The sequence below is a fragment of the Chenopodium album genome, unplaced genomic scaffold (assembly GCF_948465745.1).
Source record: "Chenopodium album unplaced genomic scaffold, dcCheAlbu1.1 scaffold_44, whole genome shotgun sequence".
Classification (NCBI taxonomy): Eukaryota; Viridiplantae; Streptophyta; class Magnoliopsida; order Caryophyllales; family Amaranthaceae; genus Chenopodium; species Chenopodium album.
This window is the reverse complement of record NW_027665309.1, coordinates 51334-74437: the sequence shown is the minus strand read 5'-3', so window position 1 is coordinate 74437 and position 23104 is coordinate 51334. Positions and strand designations below refer to the sequence as shown.

At 32.1% G+C, this 23104-nt stretch overlaps 1 protein-coding gene and 1 pseudogene across 2 annotated transcripts; both read left to right on the top strand.

The window, feature by feature from the left end:
* Positions 1-6178: 6178 nt before the first annotated feature.
* LOC145623428 (uncharacterized) lies at positions 6179-9935 on the top strand. Of its 2 annotated transcripts, none has more exons than XM_081676477.1 (4): positions 6179-8870; positions 8978-9389; positions 9481-9501; positions 9707-9935. In XM_081676477.1, exons 1-3 carry the CDS (start codon positions 6212-6214, stop codon positions 9494-9496), a joined length of 3087 nt encoding a protein of 1028 aa, XP_081532603.1. In that variant the 5' UTR covers positions 6179-6211; the 3' UTR covers positions 9497-9501; positions 9707-9935. The 2 variants fall into 2 exon arrangements, with proteins under 2 accessions (XP_081532603.1, XP_081532602.1); XM_081676476.1 differs by having other exon boundaries at positions 9481-9540.
* Positions 9936-14697: 4762 nt separating this feature from the next.
* On the top strand, positions 14698-18921 carry LOC145623427 (uncharacterized; annotated as a pseudogene).
* Positions 18922-23104: the final 4183 nt, after the last annotated feature.

Below are 23104 nucleotides of genomic sequence, written 5' to 3'. Positions count from 1 at the left end.
AGCTTTTCAATTGTACATTATTTGATGGCACGCACATAAAAAACGTGGAATTTAAATGACATTCATATTAAATAATGATATTCGAGCAGATGTTATCAAGAAGTATAAATAACTTTAAAATCCTAAAATCGAGAGACATCGATGATAGAAAAAAAAATGTATTAAATATGGAGTTAATTTAAGAGGAAAAATATAACTAAGTGGTTATTGCTTTAGTATTAGATATAGATATAGATATTAGATGGTCGTAGAACATTGAACTTACATTATTAAGTGTATAGCTGCAACGAACATTTCACATATTATTACTCCGTATGACCAAGTTAAAAAAAATTCGTTTGAAGAAAAAATACGTTAAGTATTATTGAATCACACAAATCAATTAAGAGTTCTAAACTAGCTTAAGATATGAAGTGATGCAAATCAATTAAATATTATTTAATAATAATTTTGAAATAACACTGTCAAACTTTTGAGGGTTTTAAAAAATAATTGTCATTAAAGATTTAGGTGGCTTTTTTTTATACTTCTACAAAACCACTATATTGGCACATAAACCAAATAGTACGTATTAAAACTACCAGGTCTACCACCCAAACCAGAGGTGTAACTACACGCTAATACAACTTCTATGCAAGAGCTAACTCTTTCGCGTGCATCGCGCGCGTAGGATACCCTAGTAGTATTAAAAGCAACAGATTTATAAGATCAAAAAATTTACATACATCTATTGGATGTGTAGCGTTTCGAAATTGATATGCCCAAGCAATTTTCATATACTCGTTTTCAATTTTTTCGAATGAGCTTTTTACAAGGTTTGATACTTGGTAAGCTCATGTATGATTAAAGGACTGATAAAGTAGCTAGAGTTAAAATGATTCAACATTGAATTTTAAATAGTGCTCCGTTTGCTTGTCTTGGTTTGATGCTCCTTCCGTGTTTTTTCAAGTGTTACATTTTGACCGGCACATAGTTTTAGACAATTTAATTGATTTAAATAAAATAAAAGGTTAGTGGAGTAGTTGGAGTATTAAAAAAATATAAAAGAAAGATAGTGGAGTTAATAGTTTATTGAAAAGTAATGAATGTGAGAGGAAATATATAATAAAAAAGTAGTAGTGGGTTTAGGTGGGGACCATGAGAGGAGAGAAATATAATATTTTAATGTAGCTTTTTGCCAAAAAAGGAAGTGTAATACTTAAAAAAACACGGCCAAAAATAGAAAGTGTAACACTTAAAAAAACACGAAGGGAGTATTATATCTTACTCAAAGTTCAGTGAACTCGTGTGTATTTAATTTGTGGAGTTATTATTATAATGCTTGAGCTGATGATCGATTAAGCAATGAATGTTACTCCTGACAAACTAGTGGAAACAAAATAGGTTTCCTTAATCACAATCTATTCAAATTGTTTCCATTCCACTAGGATACCAAACATATAGTAAGGGTAACGTTTATCATTACCCTTTTTTCCTACTTATTTGAATCCTTTCGGTTTCATTTACGAGGTTTATACCAAACACCTCCTAAAATTTTATGATCTTGATTTTCTTGTCTTCCTATTTTTTCATTTTGGATAAAAAAAAGTTGGAAAAATGAAAATTAAAAATCCAACTTTTGTTCGGTCTTCTCTTAAAAATCCAACCTTCATAACCCACCTGCTTATTTAAAGATCCATTACCTGTTGATGACCGATTTTTGTAAGTTATATGCGCCTTGTTAGCTAATAATAGGTCAATTATCTTTTTAATTATTAAAAACACAAAAATAATTAAAAGAAAAAGAAAAAAAATCCAAATCCCCTTTTACACCACCACCACCTTCTCCTGCCACCACCGCCACCTTTCCCTGCCACTACTCCCTCTCCCCCTCTCTCCCCTGCGCGGCCACCGCCCATCGGAACCCAACCCACACGCCACCAACAAAAACGCACAGCCCACTGGAACCCAACGCATACCACCACCACCTTCCCCTGCCACCAACACACACGCCCAACCACCAACAAAAACGCAGAGACACCAACTCCACCGCTCAGCCACCAACTCCACCTCCACGCCACCAACACACACGCCCAGTAGTCTGGTCCTCCACCATTTTAGGTTGAATACAGGATTGATTTCATCAAAATTAATCTCAGTAGTCTGGTCCTCCACGAAACCCATGAAACCCCCTTCCTCCGTCCATTAAATCGCAACCCATTAAACCCCCTTCCACGAAACACGACCACCTAACCCATGAAACCGAACTAGCATGAAAATACCCACCCACAGACAACCTTTGATGGCTTTGAAACCGACCATCCAAGAATCAAAATCGTCGCCGAAAAACGTCGGAATGTCACGAAATTGATGCGGTGGTACATAGAGGAGAGGGAAAGTCATTAGAGGTGTATTTTGGGATCAGGGTTGGGTATCAGAGCAGCAGGGGGGTCGCACCGTGGGTTTCGAGGCGGCAGGTGGTGGGTTGTTTCCGTTTTATGGTGGGTTGTTGGGGTTGTTTCCAGTTTTGTGGTTGGTTGTTGTGGTGGCGAAATTGGTGGATTGATGGGTTGTTTTTGTTTATTAGGAGAGAGGAGAGAGAAAGAGGAGGAGTGAGAAGAGAAATTAAGAGATAAAAAAAAAACTTTTTAACCTGTTTAATAGGTTAAAGGTCAAACGAATCAGTTGGAGAAGGTGGGGTATAAAGGTTGTGTTTGTAGCATTTTTTGGATAACCCGAAAGGGGGGTATGGATTCCCGTGGGAGACAGATCTGGGATGCAACACTCGTACGGCCTAATTACCTGCAAAACAACGGATCTCCGATGTGCCGGAGATTCTCCTGCGACGATCAAGTTAGTGACCGGAAAACGAAATTTTAGAGAGAGAAAGTAGATAGAAGTGAGAGCATATTTTGGGCATTGTACCTTTGGGAATTGTGTATCCTCCTCTTCCATCATGAAATGATGGGGGTATTTATAAGGAAGTGGGAGATCGTGCTCCTAGTATTTCATAACCTAGGAAGATTGACTGCCCTATACGTGGTTGACACGTGTATTAGGGTTTCTTTTATGCTAGGCATGTTTCCTTAATGGGCTTTGAGCCCTTCATTTTCTTATATCTCTCTTTAGGCTACGTGTCATGCTCTTATTGACATTTATTTAGCTGAGCAGGATGCCACGTGTCGGCTTATAATTGGGCCACTTTTTGGCCTCTCATTTGTCTATAAAAAGGGGTAAAAATACCCCTAAATAGGTTGGATTTTTATAAGATTAATGGAAGGTTGGATTTTTATAGAAAGACCATACAAAGGTTGGATTTTTAGATTCCATTTTACCAAAAAAGTTTTAGATTTAATTGGAGTGAACTTATTTTTATTCCTATAAAAAAAATTATAAAAAAAAAGAGAGAGAGAGCTTATTTTTATTGAACTAGAAAAACATAGATAAAACTGATGATTTTACTGTAATCTTATGGCTTTTGACTACAATTATTATTATTTTTTTTTTAATGGAAGGCTAAGATTATTTATTTTTGATTTATTTTTAATTAAAAATATTTTTTAATTATTTTAAATATATTTTTATCTTCCAAAAATTATTTTTAATATTTTTGAAATTCTGAAAATAAAAAAAATGTGTATAATAATAAAAAAAATAATTTTTTATTTAAAAATAAATCGAAAAACAAAAAAACTTAGGGTTCGTTTGGCATTGCTGTGGTTTTCTGTTTTTTAGTTTTTAGTTTTTAAAAAGTATATGATATATGTCCGATAATGAATGAAAAAATATTTAAACTTATTAAAATCATAATAATTTTGAAAACTGACAAGAGAAAAGTGGAAACACCTTTTTCTTGTTTTCTGTTTTTGTTTTATGATTTTTGGTTTTCAAAAAAACAGGAAACTAAAAACAAAAAATGATGTCAAACAAGTCCTCAACTGTCCATTTAAAAAAATTGTAGTAGTCAAAAGTAGACTACATTAGAATTGATAAAAACCAATAATAAAAAAAAAAAAAAAAAAAAAAGCAAATAATTTTAATTTCCTACTTTCCTAGTAGTTTAATTGAATAATAGCAGGAATGCATGCAGCCATGCATACCGTGTTCAATGGAGTAGAAGACTTGGAAGTATATAATTATAGAGTACGTTGACGGTAGTACATGACTCGTATTTTCTTTGTCTGCTGACCCCGATAAATGAGTTGATGACTTTCTATCAATAATAATGCTGATCTTTGTGTCTACCTCCTTAGCTACGGTAGTATGGGCACTACGGTGTACTTTTTCTGAATCTAAAGTCCATGCATAGTTTTGCACCTTATGTAAAGTGGATTTTTCTCACCCACTAGTTTTCTTCCATTTTATATACAAAGATAGTAAGATACTACTATACGGGTGTGTTTGGTAAAAAACTTTTTAAAGAGCTTTTAGCTTATTTTGTCCAATTAGATGTTTGACCAATTAAAAAAGCTAATTTGGGTGTTTGATATATAGCTTATTAAAAGAGTTTTTTGGGCTCAAAAAACTCTTTTAGAAAAAGCTCATTATAAGAGATTTTTAAAATTAGCTTATTGTACAATTAACTTTTTGTTTCTTAAATACACTAAAACAGCTAACAATTAAAAGCTATTTACCAAACATTTTTATACAATCAGCTAATTATAACCAGCTAGTCAATCCAGCTACTATAACCAGCTAGTTAAACCAGCTATTATAACCAGCTACCAGCTAATTACCAAACAGGGACATCACCTTAATACAATCCTTAACATATGTAGTTAAATTGGGCAAAAAGATTATTTGTAAATGGATGAAATTAATATTATGGAATTTTTTTTTCAAGACAAAGTAAACCATTCATATAATTGACACATACATCTATATAATTTAAGAAAAGTAAAGATGTAGTATGTATTCTAGGTTTCCAAAACCCAAATCATAACATCCCTATGATTCTCCAAAATGAAAACTAAAATTATAGTTATGAAAATAAAAATCGCACATAATCAACATTTATTAAAAAGATGGGAAATTTTAGAAATGCAATATCACTAAATTTTTGTTCTATTCACCTTAATTTTTTACTAAACAAATATTTTTATTAAAATCAAATAATTTTTCACTTAATTTAAATAATTTTATTACACTTAAAATTACTTTTACTGAATATAAAAAATTGATAATTTTTGGTCTTTAGATAGCCACAAGGCGCTTGATGAGATCAGGATGGAAAGTCTAACCACTTGAGCTATCTCTAACTCTCATAAAAAATTGATAGTCAATGTTATATACATCATATATTGACATCAAATTACTATGATGTCAAAAAAAAAAAAATACAAATTATTATTTGGTAGGTGCAGTGGAGTACTACTTAGGAGATTGTAATATGCTCTCTCTCTCTCTCTCTCTCTCTCTCTCTCTCTCTCTCTCTCTCTCTCTATATATATATATATATATATATATATATATATATATATATATATATATATATATATATACGGAGTAAAAATTAAAGAGTTATGCATCATCAAGACATCAATAGATACATGTATTGAATATTGTCAGATGCTATATTTATAGACTATTAAGAAAATAAGAATCATGCTATTAAATTACAAAGTATTCATTTTTTTTAAGGAATTACAAAGTATTCATTGTGTCTTGATAACAACTTTTTATTTTAAAAGAAAAAAATAATAAATTAGATATAATTAGTGTAGGATTTATTTATTTTTATTTATTTATTTATTTATTTATTTATTTTATCTTAAAAGGGTGGTATTTAAAATTTAGTCTGACATAATCTTAAATTTTAGTGTCTAGTCGGGCTTGGTGATGCCTTGATCTCTTAATCTAACAGAGTTTGTGCACAGTTGTTACCTTGATTGCATAAAAAGGATGGAGTTAATAAGTAATTTAAATGAACAATGAAGTGAGACTTTATTGTATGAACAAAAGCCAAGCTTCTACAAAACCATCATAATCTTGACCAATAATCACGGGTCTTCATTGATTGCTCCATAAGATGGGGTACTTAGTTACCCTCTTCGAAGGTAATCTCTTGAGTCTTGACTATGATAGACCACGCATTTGAACATTCTATATTTGTATTCTTTACCGCGTCTTTGTACTACAACTTATGTGCTTATATAAGTGCACATTGATACGCATACTACGCTACCAAGCCTATTCTACTTCTTGAAATAATTCATATATATCAAACTTAGTTATGAATCTCATTTTTGCCTCTCTAGTCATTTTGTTTATCCATTTCTTAATCCTGTTTTACACCGTCTTGCCTACAAATAATGTAGACCGTGTTGCCCTCTTAGCAATTAAATCCGAAATTAGTGAGGACCCTCGAGGGGTTTTGAGCTCTTGGAATAACTCCGTCCCTCACTGTCAATGGTCGGGTGTTATTTGTGGTGTTAAGCATCCACATCGAGTAGTTGAATTAGATCTTGCAAACAACGGTTTGGTGGGAACTTTATCACCTTATGTAGGCAACTTGAGTTTCCTTCATTATCTCCGCTTGTCCAATAATGCTTTTAGAGGCTACATTCCACCTCAAATTGGCCATCTACTTAGATTAAGGTCTCTAGTATTAGGAGTAAACTCCTTTGAAGGTGAAATCCCGGGCAACATATCTCGCTGCCTGAGACTGAGGAAGATAAGTCTTGCCCATAACTATCTTACCGGAGCCATCCCACCTCAATTTGGTCTTCTAACCAACTTAGAGCAGTTAGCAATCGAGAGTAACCAACTCACCGGTGACCTACTCAACACGGTTGTTATCAATATGACATCCTTGCAAATGTTATCTGCACCCTATAATTCGTTCCAAGGAAGCATTCCAGACAACATTGGAGTACTCCAAAATTTAACATACATCGCCCTTGCACAAAATATGATTTCAGGTAATATTCCTCCTTTATACAATTTATCATCTCTTCGAGTCTTTGATTTGGAGTTGAATCGACTCCAAGGAACTCTTCCATTAGATATCGGATTTAGTCTTCCTCAACTCACTTATTTCAAAATAAATGGGAATTCCTTCCATGGTCATGTTCCAATATCACTTTCAAACCTTACTCATCTTGAGGAACTAAGTATATATTCTAACAATTTCACGGGAAAATTCATGTTTAGTGCTAGAAACATGCCTGGTCTTAGGTGGCTAGATATTGCAGATAACTATTTGGGAACAAGAGAAGCTGATGACTTAAGTTTTTTACAAACGCTTGCTAATTGTAGCCAATTGAAACTTCTAGGATGTGCCAATAACAACTTTGGAGGAGTCCTACCTCATTATCTTGGCAACTTGTCAAGTAGTCTAACTGAAGTATCTTTTGGTAGAAATCAAATTATAGGAAGTATTCCAACGGGGTTATTTAACCTCATTAACTTGAAGCGACTAGATTTAGAACACAATCATTTGTCCGGAAACCTTCCACCACAAATCGGAAAGCTAAGAAATTTAGAAGCCTTTTACTGTGATAACAATCATCTTATTGGCAAGATTCCATTTTCATTGGGAAATTTGTCACGGTTGAGTCAGCTCTATTTGGACAAGAATAGCTTCAAAGGGATCATACCCTCGAGTCTAGGAGAGTTAGGGAATTTATTGTATCTATCTCTTTCACAAAACAACCTTAGTGGATTTGTTCCTCCTCAACTATTCGACGCGACTTCAATGTTGGTCGAGCTACATTTAGATCATAACAATCTACAAGGAATTATCCCTATGGAGATTGAGCAATTGAAGAATTTAGTTTGGTTGGATTTGTCAGAAAATGGATTTTATGGGGAGCTTCCTATAGGCTTGAGTAGTTGCATTGGCCTTATTGAGCTAGACTTGGGAGGAAACTTTTTTAGTGGATCTATCCCCAAATCTTTTAAGTCTTTAGCCAGTATGAGTACTATGAATCTCTCTCATAATAAGTTGTCTGGTCCAATTCCAAGTTTCTTGGCAAATTTCTCCTTGATAAAACTGGATTTGTCTTTCAATAATTTTGAGGGAAAGATCCCTAAAGAAGGGGTTTTTGCAAATATTAGTGCATTCTCAATTCTTGGGAATAACAAGCTTTGTGGAGGGATTCCAGAGCTTCACTTGCCAACATGTCCTCTCTATCCTACACCGAAAAGAAAGAAGGGTAAATTGTCAGTAGTTGTGATTGTGATCATTGCGGTAGCTTCTCTGGTTGTGGGTGTGTCCATATTGTCATTAGTGTACTTCCTACTTGGCTCAAGGCGGATACAAAATAAAAAATCTGGAGGATCAGAGTTGAACATGGTAGAGCCCTTTTCAAAAGTGTCTTATCACATGCTGCTCAAAGCAACTGACAGATTTTCGGAAGCTAATTTACTTGGTGCGGGTCGTTTTGGGTCTGTTTTCAAAGGAGTCCTTGATCCAGAGAGTAACATGGTTGTGGCTGTTAAAGTTATCAGTCTTGAACAAAGAGGAGCTACCAAAAGTTTCATGGCCGAGTGTGAAGCATTAAGAAGTATCCGACATAGGAACCTTCTTGAAATTGTCACTGTTTGCTCGAGTACTGACTTTCAAGGCAACGATTTCAAGGCTTTGGTGTATGAGTTCATGACAAATGGAAGTCTACATCAATGGATTCACACGGATCCAAATTTGAGAACCCTAAGTCTACTTGAAAGGGTAGAGATTGCAATTGATGTGGCGAGTGCTCTGGATTATCTGCACAATGATTGTGCTGAACCTATCATTCATTGCGACCTAAAACCAAGTAACATTCTGCTCGACAATGACATGGTTGCTCATGTTGGGGACTTTGGGTTGGCAAGGTTTCATTTACGTGCAAGTGAAAATAACAGTAGCTCTGTTGCAGTCAAGGGAACAGTTGGATATGCCGCTCCAGGTAAGAACAAAACAATGACACAATTCCAATAGGTTCAATCTTCATTTTGTCTTTAATTTTTTTAACAAGTGTATATTTTCTCTGCTTTGATGATAATTTTTTAACAGAGTATGGTGTGGGAAGCATGGTTTCTAAGAAAGGTGACGTATACAGTTACGGCATTGTGTTGTTAGAGTTGATGACTTCCAAAAATCCCACTGATAGGATGTTCGAAGGAGGTTTAGACCTGCATACTTATGCTAAATCAGCAACATTATCGCCTAATCAATTGATAAACATCATTGACCCAAGGCTCTTAGATGATGGCACTGATAATGCTAGTGAAGGAAATGATGGCGAACTTTTGGCAGAGAATGAAAGGAAAATGAAGTGCATAAGGTCTGTGGTTGAAATCGGAGTGAAATGTTCAGTAGAGTCACCACAAGATCGAATGAAGATCGAAGACGCTATCGGAGAGTTACAAGTAACAAGGGATGTTCTGCTTAAAGAGCTACATATCATCCGTGCAAGGCACATTAGGTACATACTATTTACATTAGATTTAATTGTACCTAATGGAGGCATCACTGTATAATTTAGTTTCTTTACTGATTTTTCTAAGCTCTTTCAGGGATGTTGCCGGTTAAACAAGGTATATGACTAATCTAAGACAAGTAGATATTGATTCAAAGTAAGTATATTGTTTCATATTCAATATATTACGGAGTACTTCTTAAATTTTATTCGAAGGCAAGATATATTATGTTCGAGATTATAATTTCAAAAAATGAGTATACATTATTTTCTGATTATGAAAAATAATCAACTATGAAAAACTAATATAAGTGATTATCCAGGTCCATCAGTATCAAGCGCATATAAAATCCAGTCCATGCTATGTTTAGCAGCTAAAAGAGAAGTTCAATTACCGGCCTATCACAATATTATCCAGCCAAAGACAACAAGATCATATTAATGGTTGTTCGTAGTTGCTAGTTTTAATTTCTGTTTCTGAAGTGAAGTCTATGCTTTGTACTATTATTTATAAATTGAATAAAGATATTAGAGAGTAATTATTAATTCGAAGTATCTATATTAGCTATGTTTTTTTTCCCTTACTAACAAAAAGAAGATAGTTATAAGATTAAAAATTTTACTTACATCTTCTGATGGGTGTGCAGCCTTTGATACATTAAAGTTAAATGTATGATCAAAGGACTGATGATTATTGAGTTGAATGATTCAAAGTTTTCTTTTTTTTTTTTTTTTTTTTTTTTTTAAATAGGTGTCGCAATACTAAAAACAAATATTATCTACGCAGTATTTGTTTTCGTCTGCATTTACTTGAATTGGACGATCGAGTAATCACCCAATCAGCTCACTGTGTAAAAAATGAGAATAAGAAAAATAAAATTAGGAAATTTTGACAATTACCACCTTCTGTTATGTCCATTTTAACAATTACCACCTTCTATTTTTCTTTTTGAAAATTACCACCTTCTATTTTCAAAAACATCAAAAGTTACTACCTTCTTGCCTCTCAACTACCACGTGACATCATTTTGGGCTCATTCTTTCCCTTTCCTCCCTATTTCTCTCCCATTTCTCTTCATAACTCGATTCTTACCTTCTCATTCACTTATTTTCCCCCAAAAATTCAGAAACTCTTCAATTCACTCCTCCAAATCAAAATTAAAGGAAAATTATTGGTGGTTTGGGGAAAAAAAAGTGAAAGGGGAGATGAGAATCCAAATAGGAATGAGAAATGTGAGGGAAATAGGGAGGAAAGGGAAAGAATTGACCCAAAATGACGTCACGTGCTAGTTGGGGGGCAAGAAGGTGGTAACTTTTGATGTTTTTGAAAATAGAAGGTGGTAATTTTCAAAAAAAAAAAAAAAAAAGGTGGTAATTGTCAAAATTTCCATAAAATTATACTCTATAACTTCTATTCTTGAAAAGACAATCCAACAGCATGCAAGTTCGTGTGATAATTTTTCCAATTAATCCATTAATTTTAATTTTTTTTAGTAAATTAATTGATAATAGTTGAATTAATCCACTAATTGCACTTACGTAAGGCATTTTCTCTAACCTTTTCCCTAAATTATCTAATCAATTGATTAATTAACATCATGTTTTCTTTATTTTTTTCAAATAATATTTAATATTATAATTAAAAAAAAATATTATAAGTTCAACTATATAAGTGAAGTACATTATGGGCCAAATTGGCTAGAGACATAGTGTCGTGAAAACCACGCTTAAAAGTTAAAACTGTTAAAGTTACTCGTAATTGCCAAACGGGGCCCATGAGGCACATTCAGGCCATTCAAAATATTACCAATGGACCATCTGACCATCTTAGGTGAGAATGCACATTAAAGATGGGATTATTAGACAATAATTCAAAACTAAATACTTAACAGCGAATCGGTCAAAGATGGAATCATTAAAATAAAGTTTTCTTATTTTATAAAGGAAAATGCTATACATAGCCCTAAGGGTTACATATAATCATTTAATTTACTCTTGAAAATTGTTTAAATTTAGAAAATCATGACAAAAACACACTAATTACACCGATCTGCGCGTGTTTTTGTCATGAATTCCTAACTTTATACATTTTTCAAGATTAAATTCAATGCTTATATATAGCCCTAAGGGCTATGTATAGCATTACCCTTTTATAAAATGAATGATTTTACCGCATTCGTTTGAAAAATGATTACCATATTAGTTTAATGATATATAATATTATCGGTTCTTTTTTTCACGTTATAAAATGGTCACAATTACTCTTACAATATCTACAATGTAAATATAAATTTTGAAAATTTTAATTCAACGTAAAATAAATATTTTTTGAGAAACTATAAAATAAGAATAAAAATTACATAAATGAAACTAAAAATTTAATTAACCAAAAAAAAAAAGTTGATACTACTAAGTAGTACCATTAATAAAGTAATATAATTAACTATTGGCAAAAAAATATGTCAATTTCAAAAGACTACTATAAAATTTCACTATATAATTTCAAAAAACTACTGTAAAATTTCACTATATAAGGGTTTTTTTTGTAGATATATATTCATTCACTTTCAAGATTGAACTGTAGTATATACTTGTAGAGTTGTATAAACTATAAAGGCAAAAGCAAGGTTTAAATCAGTCAATTAACAATAAGTGAAATTTCACTGATAACTGGAAAAAGTGATCAACCATTCGGTTATGTTAGAGTAATTTGTGATTTTTTTTAAAAAAAATAAAATAAAAATTTAACATCATTTCCATTTTTGAGCACATTAATTACATGCTACTTAGAAGTTGGCACATACGGACATATAATAGACGAATTGTAAAAGTATGCTAATAAATTCTGAATAAAACAAGAAGAAATTGGTCTATATGTGTGTGTGACTTTGTCCAAGTATTAGCTTAAAAGGAACCATATAGACGTATAGTCGTGTCTAATAGAGTATTTGTAATAGATGGTCGTCTCTTCGGCTCTTCCTCAAACCTTTCTTAATTATCTTGTACGATGAGTTTTTATAATTTGTTTGATGCCACCACATACCTGATTAATGAACCTACTTTGTCAACAATAATTTAGACTTTGTTATATTCACCTTATTTTTACTTTTTTTTTTTTTTTTTTTTTTTTAAGATAATATGTTACAGTAACATATATTCAATTTTAGAAAAATAATGACTATAAATAAATCCACCTTTTTTAATGTCATACACGTGACGGATGGTGGCAAATTCTTGATCATTCTCATTTAGGGATATCAGCAAGCAACCAACCAATGCATGGTATATATTTTAAGTGATTTAAGCATTCTCTGAAAAACATAGCTACATTAAAGTATCACTCATTAGGCTTTGTCGTTTTTTATAATGGAAAACAAGTTTTTGAAAAAAATGATCGATTCTCTATGAAAAATAATTTGAAGGAAATACACAATTGTAAAAATAATTTTTTTTCGTTTGTTTCCTTACAAGATAGAGGAAAAGGAATATCAGGGTCGGCTCTAGCCCCGTTTTGAGGGGCCCCACATTTTTTTTATTATAAAAGTCTAATTTATATATATAAAAATCTAAATAATAAAACAAAGCATAAATTGAGATGTATTCTCTCATTTTCTAACCCCTCAATTTTTATAATTGTATCCCTTAAATTTCTTTAGTATACTTAGCTTTCAATCTTTCATGACTTTTACTTTTATTATAAAGCATAAGAATGAAAATAACATGTTAAAAAGAAAAATTGTCAAAAAAAAAAAAAAATACTGTAAAACCTTTCAGCAATCCGTCAAAAATAAGTCAACTTTTTTATTATTTTTAAATATATATTACAACTTTTAGAGGATTTTTATTTAGAACAAGATATTTTACCTACAACCTTAATGACCGGTTAACATTTTATTTAATTTTTTAATAAATTCGTTAAATAGTTTAATTAAAACTTAAAGTAATTCTTTCTTAAAATAATTCTTTCTTCTTTTCAAAAAAAAAAAAAATAATTATTTCTTAAAAAAAATTTGAATAATTTTTTTTAGAAAAAAAAAAACCCTCCACCAACCACCTACAAATTCTGAAATAGATCTGATTCACACTAATTTATTATGGACTGCCAATATTAGAGACAACATGATTGTTTTGTTAATAATAATAATAAAAAAAAAGTCACTATATTAAAATAAAGGTTATGTTAAAATAAAAGTTAGCGTGTCATAAGCTATAAGAGGTTAATTAACTTTTTTGATAAAATTTTTAATACAATGGTCAATATAAATAATAAACACCACTATGTTAAAATTAGGTCACTATTCAACATAATGTCGTGCTTTAAGTTTATAATAACATTAAAGGTCACACAAGTTTTTAAAAAGGTTACTATGTTAAAAATAAGGTTATTACGTAGTATATTAAAATTAAGGGCCACTATGTTGAATATAATGGCAGTTACGTGTGTTTTAACCTTATGTCCACAATAATATTATTGTGGACCAGGTCCACGCAAGAATTTCTGCCAGCCACCACTCCCCCTTCCCTTCCCCCCGACGCCGACACTAATCCCCTCCCCCTTGTCACACGTCGCCCCTCTCCCTCTTCCCCTGAACGATTGAACCAGTAAACCCCCTCCCCGAAACCTCCTTCCGTCCCCAACGAACTCTAAAACTATCCCCCCCCCCCCCCCACTATCGAAAAAACTCTAACCAAACCTCCCCCACCATTGCTAGGGTTTCGGTTAGGGTTTTCGAAGGTAGGGGATGGGTTTTAGAGGGTTTTGTTAGCAGATGATTCTCCAAAATGAAAACTAAAATTATAAATATGTAAGTACAAATCGCACATAATCAACGTTTATAAAAAAGTTGGGAAATTTTAAAACTGCAATATCACTAAATTCCTATTCTATTCACCTTAATTTCACTAAATTAAATAATTTTATTAAAATTAAATTATTTTACTAAATATAAATACTTTTAATTAACTTATATTAATTTTATTGAATATAAAAAAGTGATAGTCATTTTGTATACACTTGAAATAAATTTTCATAAACTCTTAATAATTGACCATCTTAGGCTCTTAGCAATATAATTAAAGTCACGAGTCTGTGGATTGCCGTGTGATTTAGTGCTTGCAAGGCGTCAATCTTGACTTGGATAGTTCCCCACTTCCCCGGACATGTAAATTTCTATCCAAAAAAATTAGTATTACTGTCTTCCTGTCCTACGTTTTATATAATGTAGTATATATATGTGAGCATATTAACTCATAAACATACTACACAAATAATATCACCTTATTATTTATTTCCTGGAAATCATGTAAGAGTGCCATGAGTCCCACATTCAGTTTGGTATTCGTTTTTGTTACTCATTTCTTAAGCCTTTCCAATCCGTCTTGCCTAATAGTGTTGAGCGTGTTGCCCTCTTAGAGATTAAGTCACAAATAACCCATGACCCTCATGGAGTTTTAGACTCTTGGAATGAATCCCTTCCTATTTGTGAATGGCATGGTGTCTTTTGTGGCACCAAGCATCCACATCGAGTCGTTCGCTTACATCTTCCAAACTACAATTTGGTGGGAACCCTATCACCTTATGTAGGCAACTTAAGCTTCCTTCATTTTGCCAAATTATTTATGAGAGAATGAGTTGAATTGTATTGATGATCTTGGCTAATATTTATAGCCTACAAAAGATAACCTACAAAAGATAACTTACACAATATAAACTCTATCATATAAACTTCTATAAATCTATCTTAGAATATCACTAAGATATATTATTATCCTAAATATATTATCATAAGATCTATATGGAAAATATATCACAATAATATATTTTCCTATATTCCTAACATCTAGATTTATACAACAATAGTTTTAGAGGCCACATACCACCTCAAATTGGCAATCTAGTAAAGTTAAGGGTCCTATTCTTAGAGGATAACAGTTTTGAAAGCCAAATACCATCAAATATATCTCGTTGCTCGAATCTGGAGGTCCTCTACCTAGAAAAAAACCATCTTTCTGGAATTATTCCATCTCAACTTGGCCTCCTGTCCAACTTGACAGATTTATCACTTTCTAGCAACCAACTTGAGGGTGATCTCCTCAACAAGGTAGTCATAAATATGACTTCCTTGCAGATGCTATCTGCATCTAGCAATCCTTTTCACGGAAGCATTCCAGACAGCATTGGAGCAACACACAAATATCTACGCTATTTCGCTATAAGTAATTGTAGTATTTCAGGTACTATTCCTCCTTCATTTTACAATCTTTCTCAGCTCCATAAGGTTGGTTTAGCATTTAATCAACTCCAAGGAACTCTTCCCTTGGATATTGGGGTTAATCTTCCTAAACTCACCGAGTTCATCATATCTGAAAATTTCTTCCATGGAAAGCTCCCAGTCTCTCTTGCAAACCTCACCCATCTGGTAATATTTGGTGTCTCCTCTAACAATTTTATAGGTAACATGTTTAGTGGTAGAAATATGCCCAATTTGGCAATCTTAGAGATTGCGCATAATAAATTGGGGACAGGAAAAGCAAATGACTTAGATTTTCTACAAACTCTTGTTAACTGCAGTAATCTACAAGAGTTGGAGTGTGGTGATAATAATTTTGGTGGGATGCTACCGGATTCTTTAGGTAACTTGTCCACAACCATCACTTCATTAGATTTTCAGCAAAATAAAATTTATGGAAGCATTCCATCAGGGCTATTTAACCTCATCAACTTAAGGATTTTGGATCTGGAAAGTAATCAATTGAGTGGACATATTTCATCTCAAATCGAAAAGCTAACAAAATTATATACATTTGACATTCACAAAAATTATTTCACCGGTAAACTTCCTTTTTCATTGGGAAATTTATCACTTTTGAGTGTGTTATATGCTGACAACAATAGATTTGAAGGTTCAATACCCGCGAGTCTAGGAAATTGTACAAATTTAGTGCATTTAGCACTTTTACAAAACAACCTCAGAGGAGCTATCCCTCCACAACTATTCCATACTTCTTCGATGTTAGTCGACCTACTCTTGGCCGGCAATCAATTAAAAGGAACCATCCCGGCTGAAATTGGGCAACTGAATAATTTAGTGAATTTGGGTGTATCAAAAAATGCTTTATCCGGAGAGTTCCCTACCACCCTTAGTAGTTGCACTAGCCTTGTTACATTTAGTGTGCGAGGGAACTTATTCACTGGATCTATTCCTCCATCTTTCAAGTCATTAACAAGTTTGAATTTTGTAGATCTTTCTCATAATAAGTTGTCTGGCACAATTCCTCAATTTTTGGCCAACTTTTCATTGTTCTTACTGGATTTATCATGTAATAACTTTGAGGGAGAGGTTCCCAAAAATGGAGTTTTTGCAAATCAAACTGGTTTGATAATTCTTGGGAATAGCAAACTTTGTGGTGGAATTCCTGAGCTCCATTTGCCAACATGTCCACCAAGTCCTACTACAAAAAGAAAGAGGGGAAAATTGTCTGTTGCTATGAATGTTATCATAGCGGTAGCTTCTTTGATTGTTGCTGTGTCGATAGTGTCGTTTGTATACTTTCTACTTCGTTCAAGGAGGAAACAGAACAAGTTGTCTCGTGGATCAGAGTTGAACTTGGTAGAGCCCTTTTCAAAAGTATCTTATGATATACTGCTCAAAGCAACTGACAGATTTTCGGAAGCTAATTTACTTGGTGCGGGTCGTTTTGGGTCTGTTTTCAAAGGAGTCCTTGTGATGCAAGTCTAAGCATGGAGAACTTCAAAGATTTGCTTATCATGCATCAAGAAAGTTTATCCCTAAACATTGATTCAAGCCAAGCATTGCATGGACACTTTCTTGGATATCAAAGCAAAGCCACGGTTTGCTTAGTGGCTTTTCTTGGAGTCTAGTTCACTTTCTTGAACTTTCTTGAATTTTCTTTACTTAGATTTTGCTTACAAGTTTTTACCTTTCACTTGAAAGGGTTTTTCTTGGTTCAAGCATTAGGATCTTTAATCTTTATTTAATTCTTTAATTTTTATTTATTTATTTAGTTGCTTTAAAAATCAGTTAGTTAGCAAAATAAATCAGTTTGGTGTATGCTTGTGCGCCAAGGTGCTTGCTCTTCAAGCAAGTTAGAATTCTAGTTTAATTAGGATTGAATTAGGGACTTGTCCTAATCTTCCTAGGTAAACTAAGTCTTATAAATAGGGCTGTAAACACACAAATAAATATATAGAGATTAATATTCAGATTTATTTCTTAAGTTGCATACTTGAGTTTTTGTTGATTGCGATCAATTGCTGTTTTGCTTGTTTTAGTTAAAACATTCGTTTGGATTGATTAATTAGGTGGATTCTTAATTGATTAATCTTAGTTTTTGTTTAATTCTTGGTGGATTTCCTGTATAGAATTAGACTTAAACATATCCCTTGTGTTTTGTTGATTTTCGGATCAATAATTCACATCACCTTGATCCAGAGAGTAACATGGTTGTGGCTGTTAAAGTCATCAGCCTTGAACAGAGAGGAGCTACCAAAAGTTTCATGGCCGAGTGTGAAGCACTAAGAAGTATCCGTCATAGGAACCTTCTTAAGGTCGTCACTGTTTGCTCGAGTACTGACTTTCAAGGCAATGATTTCAAGGCTTTGGTGTATGAGTACATGACAAATGGAAGACTTCATCAATGGATTCATACGGATCCAAATTTGAGAACCCTAAGTCTTCTTCAAAGGGTAGAGATTGCAATTGATGTGGCGAGTGCACTGAATTATCTGCACAATGATTGTGATGAACCTATCATTCATTGCGACCTAAAACCAAGTAACATTCTTCTCAACGATGACATGGTTGCTCATGTTGGGGACTTTGGGTTGGCAAGGTATCATTTGCGTGCAACTACAAATAACAGTAGCTCTGTTGCTGTCAAAGGAACAGTTGGATATGCAGCTCCAGGTAATAACAAAACAATGACACAATTCCAACATGTTCAATTTCATTTTGTTTCTTTTAACAAGTGTATATTTTCTCTGCTTTGATGATAATTTTTTAACAGAGTATGGTGTGGGAAGCGTGGTTTCTAAGGAAGGTGATGTATACAGTTACGGCATTGTGTTGTTAGAGTTGATGACTTCCAAAAATCCCACTGATACGATGTTCGAAGGAGGTTTAGACCTGCATAATTATGATAAATCAGCAACATTATTGCCTAATCAATTGATAAACATCATTGACCCAAAGCTCTTAGATGATGGCGCGAATGATGCAGGTGAAGGAAATGAAGGCGAACTTTTGGCAGAAAATGAAAGGAAAATGAAGTGCATAAAGTCTGTGGTTGAAATTGGAGTGAAATGTTCAGTAGAGTCACCACAAGATCGAATGAAGATCGAAGATGCCATCGGAGAGTTACAAGGAACAAGGGATATTCTTCTTAAAGAACTACATATCATCCGTGCAAAGCACATTAGGTACATACTATTTACATGAGCTAGATTTAATTGTCTCGTATCACTATATTTCATCCTTTACTGATTTTTCTAAGCTCTTTCAGGGATATTGCTGGTTAAACATGGTATATGACTAATCTGAGGCATAGGCAGAAAATTGATTCAGAGTAAGTTTTTTGGTTCAACTGTCAAATTATTATTTCGTGTAATGTATTCAAAGGCAAGATGTATAAAATTCAACTGTCCATTATTTTCTGATTGTGGGAAAAATAAACTTTGATAAACTAATTGATTTTCCAGGTCCAGCAGTATCAAGCATGTACAATATATATCCAGCATATGCTATGTTAAGCAACTCAAAGAGAAGTTTAGTTATCGGCTTATTGGATCAGATCGTTATATTATCCAGCTAAGACAACAAGATCATGTCAAAGGTTGTTCATAGCTTCTAGTTTTCTGTTTCTAGAGTGAGTGAAGCTAGATTCATAAGATGAAGAAAATTTTTGTAGAGAAATTAATTCGAAGTATCTATTTTAGCATGTACGCTTTTTTCCTTTATTAATAAAAGCAAGATAGTTATAAACTCAATATATTTACATACATCTGCTGAACGGTGTAGCGTTTCAAACTTGATATGCCCAAGCTATTTTTTTATTCTCGTTTTCAATTTTCGAATGAGCTTTTTACAAGGTTTGATACTTAAAAGTTGGTAAGCTAATGTATGATCGAAGGTCTGATAAAATAGCTAGAGTTAAAATGATTCAATATTGAATGTGAAAATAGTGGTCTGGTTTGCTTGTCTTGGTTTGATTTTATATCTCAAAGTTCAGTGAGCTCGGGTTTATGTAATTTGTGGAGTTATTGTTATAATGCTTGAGCTGATCGATTAAGCAATGAAAGTAAAATAGCTACAAAACGTGCACATTAGTCGCCCTAGTATACTTTAAAAATCATATCACACTAATTAAATTATAAAAAAAAAAAAATGATGCGCTTTTACTTTATTATTTATTTTATTTATTAAAAAAAAATGCTTTATGTTTTTTTTTTTACAATGCATATCAAATTTCACTACTGAAATTCGGGCAAATTGCGACCATCAGAGACGGTTAGTGAAAATAGAAAAAATGGTCGGTATTTAACTCAATCGCATAGTATAATAAATTCACTTACATAGTATAATAAATTCAACTCAATCGCATAAAAATGTCATACAAGTCAAAGCATTACAAGTAGAAAAAAAAAATTTAAGAAACAAAAGGAAAAGGGAGTCTTTTATAGATTTTCAGCACATATTTTCAATTTAGCAATTTGTTATTTTGTCATCGTTGCGTCATTTTCCACTAGAATGGAACAACAGGTATAGCAAATACTCCTTCTTTCCAAAATCACGAAGCCTCCGTCAAAAAAAAAAAACAGCACGGAGCCACGAGCTAATGATTTCGTTTTTTGCCTAAATAAATGCATGATGGAAAATTCTGATGAACTCGTATGCATATGGGAAGATTAACACCATCTTTAACTTCAGATTTTAAAACTCCGTTTTAGTTTGACATGAAACATTTTAATAAAATATAATTTTTTTACGAAAAGTGAAATTTATTCTGTGGAGGCGGATGTACAATGCTCCGTGCATCCTTTTTTTTTTCGAAAATAGGCGGAATGAATATTTAGTTGTTCAGTAAAAAACATACATTTATTTTGTAAAGAACATTTACCTATTTTTATAAAGAACATCATATATAGTTGTATTGTAATGAACATATATAGTTATTTTGTAAATAACATATAGCTATTTTGTAAAAAAAACTTCCAAATTTATGTTCTATATATATATATATATATATATATATATATATATATATATATATATATATATATATATATATATATATATATAACATCCGTAATATTAATAAAGAACATGTTAGTGGACCAACTCAACCAAAAGCTTAAGCTGATGGTTGAGGCCCAGAAATATGTTTTAGACTCTATCACTCCCCCTCACACGAGAGCCCGTTTGAGCTAGAAGTGGATGCAGCATGGGCCCTCCTCATACCCAGCGCTTAATATTCCACTTGAAAGTGAGGGTGGATGAGATTCGAACCCGTGACCTTTGTGTCACGCTGACTCCGATACCATGTTAGAGGACCAACTCAACCAAAAGCTTAAGCTGATGGTTGAGGCCCAGAAATATGTTTTAGACTCTATCAGAACATGATAGATAGAGGTGATCAACTTCAGCCCGGCTCGATTATTCGGCCCAAAAATAGGGTGGGTTTGGGCAATCCTAAAAATGCATTTTTAGTTAAAAATCCAAATTCGCCCCGAAAAAAGCCCAAAAAGCCCGCTACATTTTCCGGGTTTGGGCACGAGATATTATGTTAAGACCCGGTCCGACCCGAATTTTTGATCACCTCTAATGATAATATAATGTAACTAGTTAAAGTCCCGCGCAATGCACGGATTTTAATAACTTATATAGTAAATTACTACATTAATTTAACATTTATATGCTAAAAAAAAAATAGAATTACTATAAAAAATATACTTTCAAAAATATTTCGTTTGAGTGCGTATGACAAAAATATAATCGCTAAAATGGAAAGTAAATATTATAGGCTATAAATATTTTTCATAAGGAAAGATAAAGAATGGAGGGAAAATTTTTTACCAGTGAATAACATGTGTCATCACCGGTTTCACTTTTAGTATTAAACTAGGTTAATTCCCGTGCCATGCACGGTCATAATTAAATTTTACAATAAATAAATATGGTGTTAATTCAACAATAATTTATCCAAAAAAATTATTTGTAACAAAATAACTTAATTTAAATGTAAAGATTATTGAATTGGATTGTATAAAAAAAATATAGTAATAGAAACTTAGAAGATTTAACGTTTGTATAAGAAAATTAAATTATTAGCTTAGGTAATTAGGTTAGTACCCATATACGAACTCATATACATTTGTCCTTAAATTTTTGACACACTTTGATCGGCATAATATGAAAATTTATTTGAGTTCATTTTACTTTAGGATAATTAGTATTCCGTAATCAACTTTTTAAATATATTTTAGTTTGCGGATAATTAGAACAATTAGATTTAATTTTCCAATATATGTTATGTACGAAGTACGTATACTATAACAAAATTATATTGTTCTTATAAATGTTATGTATAGTTTTAAGATTAATACTCCGTAAAAAGTATGCTACCAAAATGAATTTTCTTTAAAATTGATATTGATAATATTATAATAATATTGGAAAACAATATATTCCAATACCTTATTTTTTTTAAAGCTATGTTAGTATTTTTGTAATTAAAAGTTTCCTAGTATATATAGAATATATGTAAAAAATTTAATTGAGTAATATTGGATAAAATATGTTGTCAAAATAGAAATGACTATTATTATAGGTTATAAAATATATAGATGTCATTAAAATATGGCAAAAAAGTTAAAAAGAAAAGGAAAAAAAAAAAAGCGGGAAAATTTTTAACCAGGAAATGACAAGTGTCATTCCTGGTTTCGCCTTTAGTATAAGTTATTGATTGATAATTGATTGATTGATAATATTATAATAATCTTGGAAAACAATATATTCCAATACCTTATTTTTTTTAATTGAGTAATATTGGATTAAATATGTTGTCAAAATAGAAATGACTATTATTATAGGTTATAAAATATATAGATGTCATTAAAATATGGCAAAAAAATTAAAAAGGAAAGGAAAAAAAAAAGCAGAAAAATTTTTAACCAGGAAATGACAAGTGTCATTCCTGGTTTCGCCTTTAGTATAAGTTATTGATAATCTTGGAAAACAATATATTCCAATACCTTATTTTTTTTAAAGCTATGTTAGTATTTTTGTAATTAAAAGTTTCCTAGTATATATAGAATATATGTAAAAATTTTAATTGAGTAATATTGGATTAAATATGTTGTCAAAATAGAAATGACTATTATTATAGGTTATAAAATATATAGATGTCATTAAAATATGGCAAAAAAGTTAAAAAGGAAAGGAAAAAAAAGGCGGGAAAATTTTTAACCAGGAAATGACAAGTGTCATTCCTGGTTTCGCCTTTAGTATAAGTTATTGATTATTGATGATTGATGAACATTATTTTTATTCAACCACCATAATCTATAGACAAAATTCAAAGAACATTTCCAAATAAACAATTAACATTATGTAATAGTACATTATACTGACAATCAAAGAACATGAAGATAAAGAATATTATTTTACAGCATATATGTTCTTATATAATTCTATAATATGTTA

What these genes read in the sequence shown, in the direction of transcription:
- LOC145623428 (XM_081676477.1), top strand. Translation starts at nt 6,212, where the DNA reads ATGAATCTCATTTTTGCCTCTCTAGTCATTTTGTTTATCCATTTCTTA. An exon ending in AGTTGGATATGCCGCTCCAG is followed by an intron (nt 8,871 to 8,977) that starts GTAAGAACAAAA and finishes ATTTTTTAACAG; the next exon opens with AGTATGGTGTGGGAAGCATG.